This window comes from Tachyglossus aculeatus, chromosome 20 (genome assembly GCF_015852505.1).
Source record: "Tachyglossus aculeatus isolate mTacAcu1 chromosome 20, mTacAcu1.pri, whole genome shotgun sequence".
Taxonomy (NCBI): Eukaryota; Metazoa; Chordata; class Mammalia; order Monotremata; family Tachyglossidae; genus Tachyglossus; species Tachyglossus aculeatus.
In genome coordinates, this window is record NC_052085.1 from 13,589,883 (window position 1) to 13,606,735 (window position 16,853).

The 16,853-nt window shown below is 43.6% G+C and overlaps 1 protein-coding gene across 5 annotated transcripts in view; it reads right to left on the reverse strand.

Moving 5' to 3' along the window:
- TFDP1 (transcription factor Dp-1) overlaps positions 1–16,853 on the reverse strand; it is a 50,289-nt gene continuing 33,436 nt past the window's right edge. For 3 of the 5 annotated variants that reach the window (XM_038762041.1, XM_038762042.1, XM_038762043.1), the window contains exons 5-12: positions 16,606–16,727; positions 14,704–14,869; positions 12,905–13,051; positions 10,074–10,142; positions 7,428–7,579; positions 5,913–6,079; positions 4,269–4,347; positions 1,277–1,424 (exon numbers count right to left, since the gene is read on the reverse strand). In XM_038762041.1, the coding sequence (XP_038617969.1) occupies positions 1,277–1,424; positions 4,269–4,347; positions 5,913–6,079; positions 7,428–7,579; positions 10,074–10,142; positions 12,905–13,051; positions 14,704–14,869; positions 16,606–16,727 (1,050 nt within the window). Of the gene's footprint in view, positions 1,425–4,268; positions 4,348–5,912; positions 6,080–7,427; positions 7,580–10,073; positions 10,143–12,904; positions 13,052–14,703; positions 14,870–16,605; positions 16,728–16,853 lie in introns of all 5 variants that reach the window. The other 2 variants (XM_038762040.1, XM_038762044.1) reach the window with 2 other exon arrangements.

Sequence of the window (16,853 nt, forward strand, 5' to 3'; positions counted from 1 at the left end):
TTGTTTAAAATGCCCATGCGCGTTTTATTAATAAAAACTAACAGTGCCAAGTTAAACAAGTCAAACAATTAAAGTCTCTTTATAGTCCATAAAATATTACAGAAAAGTTCATTTGTGTTTCCATAAAAAGACTATTGTCTTCGAACAGGCAGCTGACAGCATTTGTGCAGTTAATTGGTTTGGTGAATAAATTCAAAAAGAGACTACCACCTGCCCTGAAATTCCTTTTTTTTTTCTTTTTATAAAAAATGAACTATTAAAAATGATTGACAAATTTGAGTTAAAAAATTGTTAAAACATTCTCTATATTTAATTTCAACTTTATAATAGATTACAGGAAGATGCTTACGAAACAAATACAAACATTTGTTTCAGTACATGTCTTTAAATGATAGACTTATAAGTATGTAAACAACTATATAATAAAAAGTTTCCAAAGTCTGCCTGTAAGAAATCAGGCAAATTTTTATCATAAGCAATAAATCATTCCGAACCTTCAAGATATTTCATAGAGCTGCACCAGCACGGGAGTAAACTTCTGCCAACAAAAATAAAAAGTACACCTTTTCTACGTCCCAACATTCCATGAAAAAAGTACACAAGCTTGGTGGAATCAGAACATCAGATATAATTTAAGGGAAAATAAAGTCACAATAAAATTTACTCAGTTTAATGTGGGGGAAAAGGGGGCGGGGGGTTTCCCTCACTTGGCTCTTTGGACATTGCATGGTAAAACAAAATAACATTTTGTAATTTTGCTATCCATCAGAAACTGGCACTATTAAAAAAAAGACACTTCAAATAAACGGCCATTCAGTGTACCAATTTTCCACAGAAGGATAGCATTTATTTTTAATCAACGTGGATCAAGTACAGTTCCTTTAACACGAAGTGTTGAGGGACAAAATTTACTTTCCTTCAAGTAAAAACAAAAACAAAAAACACAAAACCCTAAGGAGTAAATAAGAGATCTGCATTAACACACTGGTATCAAAACACACATCCACACCACATTAAAAAGCCTACCGAAAACGATCCTCACTTTGCTCATCAGAGGTGCAATGTCTAAACTCATAACAGCTTACCAATATATCCTTGGGGATGGGCAAAAAAAAGAACCAAAGGGCGGGGGGGGGGACGGGACGGGACGAACAAACAAAAAAAACCCACCCACACTTTAAAAAAGCTTCTTCCCCTACGACAATTTATTCCTGAAGTTGAATTTGGAGGGGAACAGAGGAGAGGAAAAAAAACAAAAGGTCTAGAAACCACGAAATCAATCGTCGTCGTCGTTCTCGTTGAAGTCGTCGTCGTCGTCGTCATCTTCGCCGACGTAGGACACGGGGGTCTCCACCCTGGAGCCGCTGTATTGGGACCCGTTGGAGCTGGTGGCCAACGTGCTGTCGGCGCCGTTGGTGAAATCGCTGTGGAGGAGGGCAAAGAAGGGGATTTGCGGGAAGGGGTGCGAAAGGAGGGAGAGAAACGGCAGTCAGGGCGGTGCTCCCCGGGGGATTGCGTCTTTTTGAACCCTGGTGTCTGACCCGGGGAAAGCCCAAGTGTTTTTTTTTAATCAAAGGTTACCTGATGAGCTTTCAGGACGGTGCCTGTCACATAGTGAGCGCTTAACGAGGACCGTGAAAGACATAGGGGTGAGCGATTCCCCGTTGCTGACTGAGAACGCGCCTTTGTCCACGGGAGCTCGGAGCCCCTTACGGATGACGGCGGAAGTAGAACCAGCCACTCCGTGATGCGGGACAGTATTAATTCAGTCTAATGGATGGAGGCTTACAAAATCTACAGTGCTGGCTGGTAGCCCCCAGTCGAAGCCATTTAAGGAAGCCCTTTGGCTAGTACCCCCAAGTAGAAGCCAGTTAAGGCCTGAAACCCTGGCGACGAGAAGCGGGGAAAAGGAAACAGGGAAGGGCCGACCCACCTTGCACCCTCCCCGGGGTGGGCGTCTTATGGAAGTGGTATTCCTGGGACCATCCTAGGGCTGAGGTGGGGGTTTGGGGTGGCTTCTGTCCTCTTTCTCCCCTCTTCTCTGCCCACACCCTCCCTGCCAGAATGCTAGGGCATCTTATGACCAGCCAGAAACACCGGAATGTCCCAGCCCCTAATTATTACGCATGCCACTCCTCAAAACCAGAGCCTCTCCACTTCCATTCTGGTTCTTTTTCTAGTAGAACACCGCCCTTCGCAAATGCCAGACATTAAGGACACCTGCAGGATCATGAAACACTACTATTATTCTCTTACCCAAGGAAATGCAAATTAAATGGCAGAAAGGAAAATAAACACACACACCCATACATATGTATATATATATATATATATATATATATTTGTAGTTGGACTCTGTATGCAAAGACGATACTATTGATGGTGTGTTGTGGGCAGGGAATGTGTCTACCAACTCTGATTTACTGTACTGTCCAAATCACTTGGCACAGTGCTCTGCACTCAGTAAGCGCTCAATAAATGCGATGGACTGACTGAAGTTGAAGTGTGCGTCTCACTCCCCCTGAAAATGTGGGGCCATAGTCCAGAACACACAAAGATTAGACCTTGTTGGAGTGTCATGTTTTGCAACACCTGGCCAAGTTTGGGCGTATCGGGAAAGTAAAATGTGAAATATTGAGCACTTCCTCTGTGCAGAGCATTGTATGAAGAGCTTGGGAGTACCCAGAATTAGCAGGCCCGATCCTTGGGTCATGGAGAGGATGGGGAGGTGGTGAAGTACCCAAGGTGAACTTGGGGTGAGGGGCAGCGGAAGGAACTAGGACAGGGAAATGAGAGATTAATCCAAGGCTTACTTTTCTATTGGATCCAAAACACTAATAAGATTTTCATCTCCAATAGCTACACCACTTGAAAAAATTACTAAACGCCTTCAAAATTGTCCTATCATATATATCATATAAATATCATATTTATATTTATGTTGCCATCTTGTACTTCCCAAGCGCTTAGTACAGTGCTCTGCACACAGTAAGTGCTCAATAAATATGATTGATTGATTGATTGATCAATCCTCCTCAATCACTACCTAAAAAATGAAATTTGGTTAAATACCTAGAACACTGAATTGGTGTTGCACACCACTAATAGCCACAATTCTAAGGCGGAAAAATCCAGCCAACATTTGCAGCAAGGAAAATTCCTTCAGAAACTGCCTGTGGAATGCTACCAATGCCAATCATCGGACCCTTAGGCCCGTGGCTGATCTGATGTTTCCACCACTGGGAAAAGGTTGTTGAAACACATGATGGGAAGCAGTGTGGCCTAGTGGATATAGAGCACGGGCCTGCGAATCAGGGGACCTGAGTTCTAATCCCGGCTCTGCCACTTGTCTGCTGTGGGACCTCGGGCCAGTCACTTCACTTCCCTGGGCCTCAGCTAACCCATCTGTAAAATGGGGACTCAATACCTGTTCTCCCTCCTTCTTAGACTGGGAGCCCCACGTGGGAATTGTTCATCTTGTAATCTACCCCAGTACAGTGCTTGGCACACAGTAGGCACTTAACGAATACCACAGTTACAACATCTCTCTCTTTAGACTGTGAGCCCCATGTGGGACAGGGACTGTGTCCAACCTGAATATCTTGTATCTATCCCAGGGCTTAATACAGTGCTTGGCACGTAGTAAGCACTTAAAAACCACCATAATTATCATTATTATGTGGTATTTCATTTTTAAAGATTGACGTGACAATCCTGCAAAATATCGATACTTGGAAAACGGCTCTCTAGGGACGATTTCTGATCATCCCACCAGCTGGTGTCTTACAACCAAATGGAAAATATATTGTGACCTTACAGACAGGCAATATTAAAAAAAAAAAGCACCCTATCTTTTCTCAGTGTTTCTAAAGCTTGGTCACATTTTCATGCAACAAGAAGTGCCACTGTTCGCTTCAATGCGGTTGTCTGTAGGCAAATGTCAAACTCCTTTAGAAAAGACCATGATTTTGACCTGTGTTTGTAGTACCATGCTCTCACTAATCCCACTCTCAGGATGTTTCCTAAACTTGAGGTGTTCAAATGGGTTTACAAAACAACTTCCTCCACAATAATTTTCATCTTGGCAGGTGAAAAGAATTAAGATGGCATAAAATATAGCAATTCAGAGGTAAATAACTGAGGTGTTTACTAGCTTAGGCTTAACTGAAAGACACTTTCTACAGACCATCAATATTATGAAATTATGAATTGCTCTTATGCATGATGTTACGCTGGAAACCATAAACTTAGCTCTAAATTTGTTTCACCTGGCAGAAAATCTTGTGCCATTTGAAGCTGAACCCGATGATGTGACATAGACACTGCTGATTGATCCCTGAGCCATTTCTGGAAAGAAACAAAAATTACCGATTTTTGAAGCACATCCAAAAAATCAAAGCCATCAAAACAGGAAAATGCAGAAAAGGGCCGAGAAACTTGTAGAGGAGAAGTCGGAGAAGAGAGTAAATAACTGTCAAAATAGCCTAAGAATTATACAGAAGGTCACTCCCTCTACTTGGATTAAAACAAAAATGTAACAGAGCAAAACAAATTCAGGTTAAAATTTCAGGAGAGCAGACAGGACAAATGGTTTCCGAACAAAGTGACAGAATCTCCTTCTTTGAAGAATTCAAGAGATTCTTGGAACTGCTACTGTGAACCAACACCGACAAGAAGCTAAGGCTATAAAATACCCCCCATCATCAGGTTTGTCGTAGATTCCCTTCTAGCCCAAAGACTCTAAGAGCCCATTCAGTGTAATCTTTTGAAGCAGTATGGAATTTCAAACAGTCACCTCTTAAAGGGACTAGCTGAAATCTATACACTTAAAATTGTTTATTACCGCTCAGACAACAGGGTAAAACTCCCAGCACAGCTCTCGGAGTGAAAAGCAGCTGAATACCTTCAAACTACAAAAATAAAGGACAAGAAATCTTCCTAATGTTTATGCTGCAGTTCAAATCGTGTAGTTTACCCTAGGAAAGGGACATTAGTCTATGAGGTCATTGCTCAAAAAGTAAACGCAGATAGAAAATGATTCCACGTAGCTATTTTCTTTCTACCTGCCAGAGCTAATTGGCTACATCACCCATTATAGAGGACTTCAATTTAGCGACAGACGACTTACCCAGAAGAGGAGCCTTTGTGGGCAGGGAATGTGTCTGTTCATTGTTGTATTGTACTCTCCCCAGCGCTTAGTACAGTGCTCTGCACACAGTAAGCCCTCAATAAATATGGATGAATGAATGAATGGAAGAATTCGGTTTGAGAAGCTTCCATGAATGAGATGGGAGCACAGAAAAGATGGAAGTAGGTAAAAGCAGGAAGCAGTGTAACCTAGGGGGAAAAAAAGTACCAGGCTGGAAGTCAGAAGACCTGGGTTCTAATCCCGGTTCTGCGACGGGTCTGCTGGGTGCCCTTGGGCAAGGCACTTCACTTCTCTGAATAGGATTAAATCCTATTCCTTTCTATTTAGACTGTTTATGTATTATTTCAATGCAAGAAAAAGCCAGTAAATCAAGTGATGGGTTCCACCTCATTTTTAAAAGGAAGCAGCATGGCCTCGTGAAAAGAGCACAGGCCTGGAAATCAGAAAACCCAGGTTCTAATCCCAGCTCCACCTCATGTCTGTTGTGTGACCTTAGGCAAGCCAGTTAATTTCTCTGTCCCTCAGTTACCTTATCTGCAAAATGGGGATTAAACACCTGTTCTCCCTCCTACTGAGCCCCACGTGGGACTTGGACTGTGTCCAACGTGAATAGCTTGTATCTGCCCCAATGCTTAGTACAGTGACTGGCACGCAGTAAGTGCTTACCGCCAGAAAAAGGGAAAAGAAAAAGAAAGAAAGAAAAAGACCAGCTATCTTACAAGACAGTATCAAGTGGTCATTCTGTTACCTCGTTCGGACTAACCTGTCACATAAGGTTCCAGAGCTTTAGGTACCAAACTCCTCGCGGTTTTTAGGTCCTCCGCAGAACAACTTCCAGATTCTAGCCCACAAGCCATTCCCATCCGCTTTAATACTTCTATATCATCGTGGATTTCAAATGTGTTGTCAAAGTTAAATAGATATTCAAATCTGCAAGGGAGAAAGCTTACTGTTAAGAGTCTCCCCAGAACGCATACGCTCTAGGCCCCGAAACCCCATCCGCTTTAATACTTCTATATCACCGGGGATGTCAAATGTATGGTCAGAAAGTTAAAATATTCAAATCTGCAGGGAGAAAAGCTCACGGTTAAGATTCTCCCCACAAAAGCAAGCACTGGAGGCCCTGAAGTCCCAGGCTCTGGCTTGCCTTTGGGGGCCTGGCCCTACTCCTAAACAGCTCCACTTTACCTCAGAATCTGGAGCTGGGTATCTCGAGGAGACTCCGAAAAATAGCAGGGCGGTAAAGAACCGGACTGAACCACTGAGAGGGCCCCATGAGTTCTTAGAAAGCAGAGTCACTGGGGTGGAGGCCCTGCTTCAGTCATGCTCTGAGGTGGTCCCTTCCCCTAGCCCGGCCCTGTTCAAGAGATTTCTTATTCTCTTGATCACTGAAAACGACCCGACTCTCACTTCCCAATGATAATCCTCATTGTGGGCAGGGAATGTGTCTGTTCACTGTTATAAGTGCTTAATACGGTGCTCTGCACACAGTAAGTGCTCAATATGACTGAATGAATAATCCAAGTAATTATTCCAAGGGATGGAAAATCAAAACAGGCATGAAATGATTTACAATCAATAATGCTATTGTAAATCAATGAACAAAAGCCAGGGATATTTTGCCTTAACCATGCCTTCTAGGGGATTTCTTCACTCAGGGCCGACAATCAATGGTATTTATTGAGCACTTACTGGGTACGGTGCACTGTGTTGTAAGTGCTTGGGAGAGTACAACAGAGCTCACTGACACATTCCCTGCCCACAGTGAGTTTACAGTCTAGAATAGGAGACAGACATTAACACCTGAGGCAGTGTGGCCTACTGGAAAAGAGCCCGGGCCCGGGAGTCAGAAAGACCTGGGTTCTAATCTCTCCTCTGCCACTTGTCTGCTGTGGGACATTTGACAAATCAGTAAACTTTCCGGGGCCAAGGTTGCCTCGTCTGTAAAATGGGGATTAAGACTGTGAGCCACTTGAGGGGACATTTACTCATATTAATGTCTGTAATCTCATTGTTAAATTAGACTGCAATCTCACTGTGGGCAGGGAATGTATCTGTTCATCTTTTTGTACTCTCCCAAGCGCTTTGTATAGTGCTCTGCAGACAGTGAGCACTCAATCAATACCACTGAATGTATAAATGAATGAAAGACAGGGACTGTGTCCAACCGGATTAGCTTGTACTTACCCCAGCACAAAGTAAGTGCTTAACAAATACCATAAAAAACAAAAAACAAAACTTGAACAAATGGAAAAATGTTCCCCCTCAAACAACCTACTTGTCGTTAGAAATACTGCAGTCGATGACCGTCTTCTTGCTGGTGTTCACAATGATAAACGGGAGGTGGATAACAGAGTTGGAAGGCGGTGGTCTGCTTATTTGTTGCTCTGCCTGACGATTTCTCTCCACCAGATTTTTGAAGGCAATTTGCTGAAACAGAAAAGAGCACTGTTACATTACCTCAGATAAATGCCTTACTCTTGGGAGTACCAATAAGGCCTTGTGTTTTCCCTGTGTCTTGGTTTTAGATAGCTCAAAGCACTTTCCAGGCACCACTTCCCTGGAATAAACCACGACAGTCCTTGGGAGGCAATTCAGAAAAAGGGACCCGATTTCAGGACAGGAGAAGAGATTTTTGCAAAACACGCCCAAAAGCAGATTTGAAGGATTTCTAGTTCTGGTACACCAGGCTTCTGAGTCAGTTCTCTATGTCCGCTCATATGCCACCAAATGTTTCAAATATACCCAAACACGCCTTTTTTTAAAGGTATTTGTTAAGTGCTTACTATGTGCCAGATTCTGTACTAGGCACTGGAGAGATAAAAGCTTAATCAGGTAGGACAGTCCCTGTCCCACATGGGGCTCACAGTCTTAATCCCCATTTTCCAGATGAAGGAACTGAGGCACAGGGAAGTTAAGTGATTTGCCTGTGGTCAAAAAGCAGACAAGTGGCAGGACAAGAATCCAGGTTCTTTGGACTTCCAGACCTAAGGCTGTATTGGCTAAGCTGCGCTGCTTCGTGTTTTAAACAGAACATGAACCAAACTTCTTAGAAGAGCTTCTGGGGCTCCAAGTTTACAAATACTTCCTGGATAAATAAACACTACAGAACTTTTAAAGGAGCTTTGTATGGAGAAGTCAATTGGTCATTTAAAATGGCAGAGCTGGCTTGGCTGCTGTGGGAAAAGCAGGAAGAGAAGTGAATGCAAAACTTTCCCATACAACCAAAATGCCAATCCTCCCTCACTGTCCCTCACATTTCTGGAAATGTTAGGAGACCTAGTCCTCTGGTTCAATACTGATAATGACGATGACAATGATAATAATAATAATGTATTTGCTAAGTGCTTACTATGGGCCAAGGGTGGCTATAAGCAAATAAGGCAGGACACAGCCAATGCCCCGCATGGGGCTCAGTCTTAATCCCCATTTCCCAGATGAGGGAACTGAAGCCCAGAGAAGTTGAAGTGACTTGCCCAAGGTCATCCAGCAGACAAGTGGTAGAGCTGGAATTAGAATCCAGGTCCTTCTGCCTCCCAGCCTGGGCTCTACCCACTAGGCTACACTGCTTCTCTGCTGTCATGGCCAAGGGTGAGACTGCAAAGGTGAGAATTAGTCGAGTAATAGTATTCAGAATACTCTTTTTAGTGATGGGAAAAAATACAGGTAAGAGTCCCTGCCCCTCAAAGGGTACACAACCTAAGAATATGAGATTTGCACCCTTTATTCACCCCACCCTCAGTCCTAAAACACTTACATACATGTCCGTAATTTACTTATATTAGTGTCTGTCTCCCCCTCTAGAATATAAGCTCACTGTGGGCGGGGAACGGGTCTACGGACTCTAGTGTTCAATATTATGCAATCCACCAGTGTCCCAAAGGGAAAGATAATCTTGGAATAACCAGAGACAATGAAATGGTGGAAACAGTGTGAAATCATCTCTCTAGACAAAATGTGGGGGGGAAAAAATTTAGGAATTTGAGACAGGTAGCTGGGGGTCCTGCTGAGCAATTTTGTTACCATAATTTTAATAATCATAATAACGGCACTTAAGTGCTTAACAATAATGATGGTATTTGTTAAGCGCTTACTATGTGCCAGTCAAAATAGGAGAGTCAAAATAAGAAGGAGTAGGATTTAATTCCCAATTTACAGAGGGGGAAACTGAGGGCGGAATGTATATATGTATATGTGTTTGTACATATTTATTACTCTATTTATTTTACTTGTACATATTTATTCTACTTATTTTATTTGGTTTATATGTTTTGTTTTGTTGTCTACCTCCCCCTTCTAGACTGTGAGCCTGTCATTGGGTAGGAACCGTCTCTCTATGTCTCCAACTTGTACTTCCCAAGCGCTTAGTGCAGTGCTCTGCAAACAGTAAGCGCTCAATAAATACGATTGAATGAATGAATGAATGAATGAATGGTTTCTAATTGAAGCACGTCATGTAGACGCCCTTTCTGACAGGACCGAGCGAATTCAATCCGAAACTTTCAGTACTCGTCGGAGTGCTTACCTACAAACTCAAGCCATTATACCATGTCAGTTAAGGAAAAATAAATTGAGTCTCACACTGGACCTGATGAGTCCAAGAATGGAATGGGCTCTTTTCTCTCCTCTCTCCAGAAGCTTTGGGAGAATGATCCGAACCTTAAAAATCCATCAATTCATTGTGAACAGGGAATGCATCTGTTATATTGTAATACCGGACTCTCCCAAGCGCTTAGTACAGGGCTCTGCACACACTAAGCACTCAGCAGATAAGACTGACTGACTGAGATACCGGACTGAACGTATTATGATTTCCGGCTTCTCAAGACATCACTTGCAAGCACAGGGATTTTGATGCATTAGCAAAGTGGAGAAGGAAAAGACAAAAATTACCTTGCCCCCACAGAGAGAAGCACTTTATTACCTGGAGAATAAGTTCTTGAAGTTGAGACTGTTTTTGCTTTATTCTTTCAAGTCTTCGCTGTCTCTCTACCTTCAGAAATAAGCCACACACAAAGAAAAATACTCAGGGAAATTTGTTTAGGTAAAATAATAAATCTATGCCAAGTCCAACCTGGATCATTCCGAAAAAAAAAAATCGTAACATTTCCCCTTGTTTTTAGGTCTACAAAACGTTCTTCAGCTATTGTTTCCGATTTCTTTTTTTGGAGGGAAGGAAAGAGGGGCACAATACGCATAAAATTGGAATCCATAACTTGACTTAATGCCACTAAAGTGATACAAGCCCACAGCCATTACTTCCTTTCATTCTCAACTCATATTGCAAAGTTTTCCTGTTAGAACTTCCTTTTTATTAAAAGGTCAGGTGAGGTAAATACAAATGCCACCAATAATAGCATTGAGGATTTCAAGTAGCAGCTTGAAAGTCATTTTTCAGTCCCCACGATTTACTTCAACCCTGAGGATGTAATCTAAGAGCATTTTTGTTACAAGTTACACCACAAAAGAGGATTCCAAACACAAGTTCTTCTTTAACGCACATGAACTTTATTAGCACTGCACATTCCCCCAAGCCCTGTGGCTGGTTTGGTAGAAAGGACCCGGCTCTGGGAATGAGAAATTGGGCCTTTGACCTGTAGCCTACCCCACGAATTACAAAGGGTTGGGTAAGCTCGGTGTGGGCAGGGAATGTGTCTGTTTATTGTTATACAGTACTCTCCCAAGCGCTTAGTACAGTGTTCTACGCACAGTAAGCGCTCAATAAATACGAAGGAATGCTTCGGCACAGGGCTGGGGTCACCCTGGCCATAAATGAGCGACGATGCTTGCTGATGTGCTGCCCTTCCACCCGCCCACCCACTCTGAATTTTGGGCCGGGGCAGGAGTGCCAAAGAAGCAGCAGAGCCTAGTGTTAAGTCCCTGGGCCTCAGCGGGCATAGGACCTGGGTTCCAATCCTGGCTCTGCCACCTGCTTGCTACGTGACCTGGGGCAAGTCACTTTGCTGGGCCTCAGTTTCCCCGGCTGTAAAATGGGGATTAAATCCTATTTCCCCCTACTTAGACTGAGCATCCTGTGCAGGACAGGGACTGGGTTCAACCTCGTATCTACCCCAGTGATTGGAACAAGGCTTGACAGATAGCACTGAACAAATATCAGAAAAACAAAACTCGTTGTGGGCGGCGAACGTGTCTGTTTATTGCTATATTGTACTCTCCCAAGCGCTTGGTACAGTGCTCTGCATAAACGCTCAATAAATACCGTTGAATGAATGAAAACAGAAAAAACTCTGCAAGGATAAGAGGGTGTTGGTGGCACAGTGAAAACCAATACTGTTGCTATCCCATTCCTTCATGCGGGTTCTGCAACCTCAGGCCTGAGAGATTCAACATATATCTTCCCTGTCTCGACTGTAAATGGGCAGGGAACCCATTTCCCAACTCTGTGGCACTGTAATAATAATAATAATGATGGCATTTATTAAGCGCTTACTATGAACAAAGCACTGTTCTCTCCCAAGAGCTTAGTATGGTGCTCTACACACAGTAGGCGCTCAGTAAATCCCATTGATGGTAAATAATAATAATGATGATGGTATTTGTTCAGCACTTACTATGTGTCAAGCAGTGTTCTAAGCGATGTGACAGATACAAGGTAATCAGATGGGATACAGTCCCTGGGGCAACCTGGGGCTCACGGTCTTAATCGCCATTTTACAGCTGAGGTAACTGAGGCCCAAAGAAGTGAAATGACTTGCCCTAGGTCACAGAGCAGACAAGTGGCGGGGCCGGGATTAGAACCCAGATCCTTCTGACTCACAGGCCTGGGCTCTATCCACTAGGCCATGCTGCTCCTCATGATGATAATTGATTCCCTAGGAGACTCCACGTTCCCCAAGCACCCAATACGGGACACTGTGTGTACAGGAAATGCTCAACAAAGACCACATACGTATAAGTAGCTAGGGGAGTGGGCACGATCAAGTGGAAAACGTTTCAATCACTCAACCAATGGTATTTATTGAGTGCTTATTGTGTGCAGAACACTGACTAGGGTTGGGAGAGTACAGCAGAGTAGGCAGACACAATTTATCAGCCCTTCCCCAAGGTCATGGCAATGAACATGCGGCTGATCCCAGCAGACATCACAGCCCGTAATAAAATGTTGTAAATTGCATTTTGTATCTTCTCTTCACTCTTACTCTCCTACAACTTGATCCAATTTAAGCCCGGGTTGCTTCTAGGCCCTATTTTAGAGCTGCTTGACACAAGGAGTATTTTTCTTTTTTATGGTATTTGTCCAGCGCTTACAATGAGTCGAGTACTGATCCAAATGCTGGCAAAGATAGAAGTCGATCAGGCCGGACCCAATCCCTGACCCACGCGGGACTCAGTCCATGGCGTCACTATGGGTCGGACATGACTTGACAGCATAACACAACAACAACAACACAACTTCAGGTACTAACGGCACTGCGCCTTAATGAGATTTGGGGTTTCTTTTTTTAAGCACTTCCAGCTTCCAAGAGAAAGTGACTCAGTTTTGACAGCCAAAACTGTTCCAGGGAGTACCGCCAACTCAAAACCTTCAAACTAAATGATTTGCAATAATTCTGAAAAGTTGGGCTTTTGTCATTAATTGTGAAGATTTTTGGAAATGTGGGCTATCGTTCCTTTAACCCTTCATATGAAGGGGGGGGGGGGATTTTTTTGAACCCTAGCTGAGTACCTCCTAAACTTAAAAGCAACCCTAATTCCAATTCGAACAGAAAGCTCTCAGCCAGAAACGCAACATACCTCTAAATTCTGACATTCCTGAGCCGAGTTGGTGGGTAGACCAATCCATTTGATTTCCTTCTTCTCCTTAGAGATAATATTCATGGCCATTAGGACATTTAAGGCATCATAGACACGTCGTCTTATATTCTTCTGGTCATAGGCCTGCTGAAGACAGTGTGCATTAATACAAAATATACAACGAAAAGGCCACGCACCTGTGACAAATGCTCTGACCGTCCAATTCCAAACCTGAGAGAACTCAAGCAGACAGTGAACACTTGTCATTTTAGACACCTGAGCCTTGTTCGGAAACAATTCACTCCACTACAGATCCAGATTAGCCCCCAACGGACAAGGAGGCTCAAATCCCTGAAAGGCTGGAGCTGGAGAACGAACAGAGGGGTAAGAGAAAGCTAGCGAACCAGGGTAGACAGAAAAGTCGATGACTCTTTCATCTGGAATGGATGGGGCCAGAGTCAAGAGGGAATCTGACCGAAGCCGAAAAAAATAATGAAAGACGTGGTGAGGCATACAAGAAACTAGCCCATCGCATCTCACAACATGATCACTGGGGCTTGTATAACTAAGACCAAAAAGTAGTGGGTTCCAAACAAAAAAGGAGAAATCGTTCCTAATAATAATAATAATGGCATTTATTAAGCGCTTACTATGTGCAAAGCACTGTTCTAAGCACTGGGGAGGTTACAAGGTGATCAGGTTGTCCCACGGGGGCTCACAGTCTTAATCCCCATTTTCCAGATGAGGTAACTGAGGCCCAGAGAAGTTAAGTGACTTGCCCAAAGTCGCACAGCTGACAAGTGGCGGAGCCGGGATTTGAACCCATGACCTCTGACTCCAAAGCCTGTGCTCTTTCCATTGAGCCAATCTGCTTCTCTTATGTACATATGTACATATGTACATATGTACAACTTATGGTTGTACATATTTATTATTCTATTTATTTATTTTACTTGTACATTTCTATCCTATTTATTTTATTTTGTTGGTATGTTTGGTTCTGTTCTCTGTCTCCCCCTTTTAGACTGTGAGCCCACTGTTGGGTAGGGACTGTCTCTATGTGTTGCCAATTTGTACTTCCCAAGCGCTTAGTACAGTGCTCTGCACATAGTAAGCGCTCAATAAATACGATTGATTGATTGATTGATTCTCTGCTGCTTCTTCACACAATACGGGTGACCCTGTAGAATTCATTACAACGGTGAGTTTGAGAGCTTACACAAATTCAGGGCTGAAAGATCTTGGAGGGCAAGTCTCTAACCAATGGACGGTCAGGCTGAAAATCATGATAAACGGTCCACCGATGACACCCTGCTGTCACCCCTGGGCAGCGGATAAGGAACTAAAGGGATCACTGAGAAGCAGGGTGGTTCAGTGGATAAAGCGCGGCCTTAGGCATCAGAAGGACCGGGTTCCAAACCCGGCTCCGCCACGTCTGCTGTGTGACCTTGTGCAAGTCACTTCACATCTCCGGGCCTCAGTTCCTTCATCTGTAAAAATGGGGATTAAGAGTGTGAGCCCCATGAGGGACAGGGATTGTGTCCAACTGACTTGCAATCTACTCCAGTGTTTAGAACAGTGCTTGGCACATGGTAAGCTCTTTTGGGGTCACTCAATAAGCCGCACTGAGTAACGAACGATGGTATCTACTGAGGGCTCACCGTGGGAGAGTTCAAAGGAGTAGGCAGATGTGATCGCATACGACGTTGGACCCCAGAACGCTATTAACCACCGCCCTTCAAAAGCGAAAGAGTCTCTCGGGTCTCTCGACTGCATTTACATTCCCATGGTCTACTTACTGATTCATTTGGTAAAATGTGGTTATCCGCGGCACTGAACTCTGCAACCAACTCATCTGCCACTTCGTTGTATGACGTGGTTCCTTTCCTCTGCACCTTCTCGCAAACTTTCATAGAGAAATGCCTCAGGCCCTTGCCATTCTTCTCTCCTTTCCTATTGCGCTTCCTTGAAGACACAACGCACGGAAACAAATGGACGTTAATACCGTCTAGCGTCAGCCTCGACCTAAAATGCTCTTAGCCACGAATTTAATTGCTGCACCTCACTGTCCCTTTATCACTGGGATGGAAAGCATGGGGGAGGGCCATGAATTCCATGATTTTTGGAGAGAGCAAATACCATCCCACCACCACCTTTCTCCTGCAATGTAGGGTGGCATCTTTGCAGACCCCTGTATTATGGAAAACTCATGTTAGAGTTTTCTCCCAAGGCCTGTTAAGCATGCACATGTACACAACTGTTTCTCCAGACACTATATCTTAACCCATACCTGGATACGCAAGCACTGTAGGAAGAACGAACCCTAACCCCGCCATCCGTTTCTACCCAAAATGCATTCTGGAAAAACTAAATACAAGTTACAGTAGACAGTAGATTATTTAAATGTGGAATTACTTTCATGAGAAGCGATATGGCCAAGTGGAAAGGGCACGGGGCTGGATGTCAGAGGACCTAAGTTCTAATCCTGGGCCCTGCCACGTGTCTGCTGTGTGACCCTTCACTGGGGACACGGACTGGGTCCAAACTGATCATCCTGTATCTGCTCCAGCACTTAGTACAGTGCCCGGCACATAGAAAGCGCTTAACAAATACCGATAGCGGGGACAGGAAATTTATAAGCCCGAGAAGCCAGTTTCACATTCACGTCTTCAGAAGGTAGGAGGAATGAGACATGATGAAAATTGGAAGTAGACTGAATAATGGCATTCCACACGAGGCTAGTCGATGCTGGAATTCCAATGTTCTAAGAAAAAAAAATCCGGAAAATGAAAATATGGATTTAAATGAAGATTCCACTTCTCCCAAATATCCCTGGTATATTACGAATGCCTGCCGCCCTATTTGCCTGGTCTAACTTGAAGTGCATATGCACAACAATCACAGAAATTCACACTTGCTAAAATGAACTGCTACTGTGCTTCCCTAAGGGGAAGAAGTCTACTGCTTCTGACATTGGTAACATTTAAGGCTACAAAACCGTTCTTAAGACTGTACTTTCTAAATTGTTATTTTCCAGGACAGACAGTGGAAAGTCTCCAAGTTGGGTCCGTGAAGTCGGCTTGTTTCCTCACCTTTTGCTAATAACTAGTGAACTTTTAAAGCACCAACTTTATCCCAGAACACTATACCGCGCGTGGACTCGTAGGACCCCTTTCACAGCAATCTGACTTCCGACAGACTGAAGTCAAAGTGTGTTCTTGATTTTCGATCTATTCTGGGTACCGATTGAAATGTTTCCATTCATACCAGGCTGACCTGAAAGGATCAAGAGCTCTGAAAAATACAACTAAATCAGCGTGGCCTAGAGGACACAGCGTGGAGCTGGGAGTCAGAAGGACGTAGGATTTAATCCCAGCTCTGCTGCATGACCTTTGGGCAAGTCATTTCACTTCTCTGGGCCTCAGTCCCCTCATCTGTAAAATGGGAATTAAGACTGGGAGCCCCAAGTGGGACATGGACTACGTCCAACCTGATTAGCTTCTATCTACCCCAGCGCTTAGTACAGTGCCTGGTGTATAGTAAGCGCTTAACAAATAAATTAAAAAAAAAAAAAAGAAAATGGAAGCCCTACTGAACTCGGTTGTAAGGACTGACCACACAACCCAGTTTTGACAACTTTAGAGGAAAATCCACAGCAATTCTCTTAAGTCTCTAATGATCTGAGAGAAATATTTACTCACCCAGCGGACCAAGGTGAGGAATCTGATGCTTGGTTCTGTGATACAAAATGTGTGTTAGGTGTATGTGGACTTCCTACTAGGATAGTATTTGGTGCTGAGGGTCTCTGTGGTGTGCCAATTACCTACAGTTAAAAAAAAAAAGAAAATTCAGAATACAATTAAAAAAAAAAAAACAGAGTCCCCCATAGCAGTGACACTTTATTAGTCGCTAATTCTCTAGAGTCTTGCTTCCACTGATTCTCTGAAGA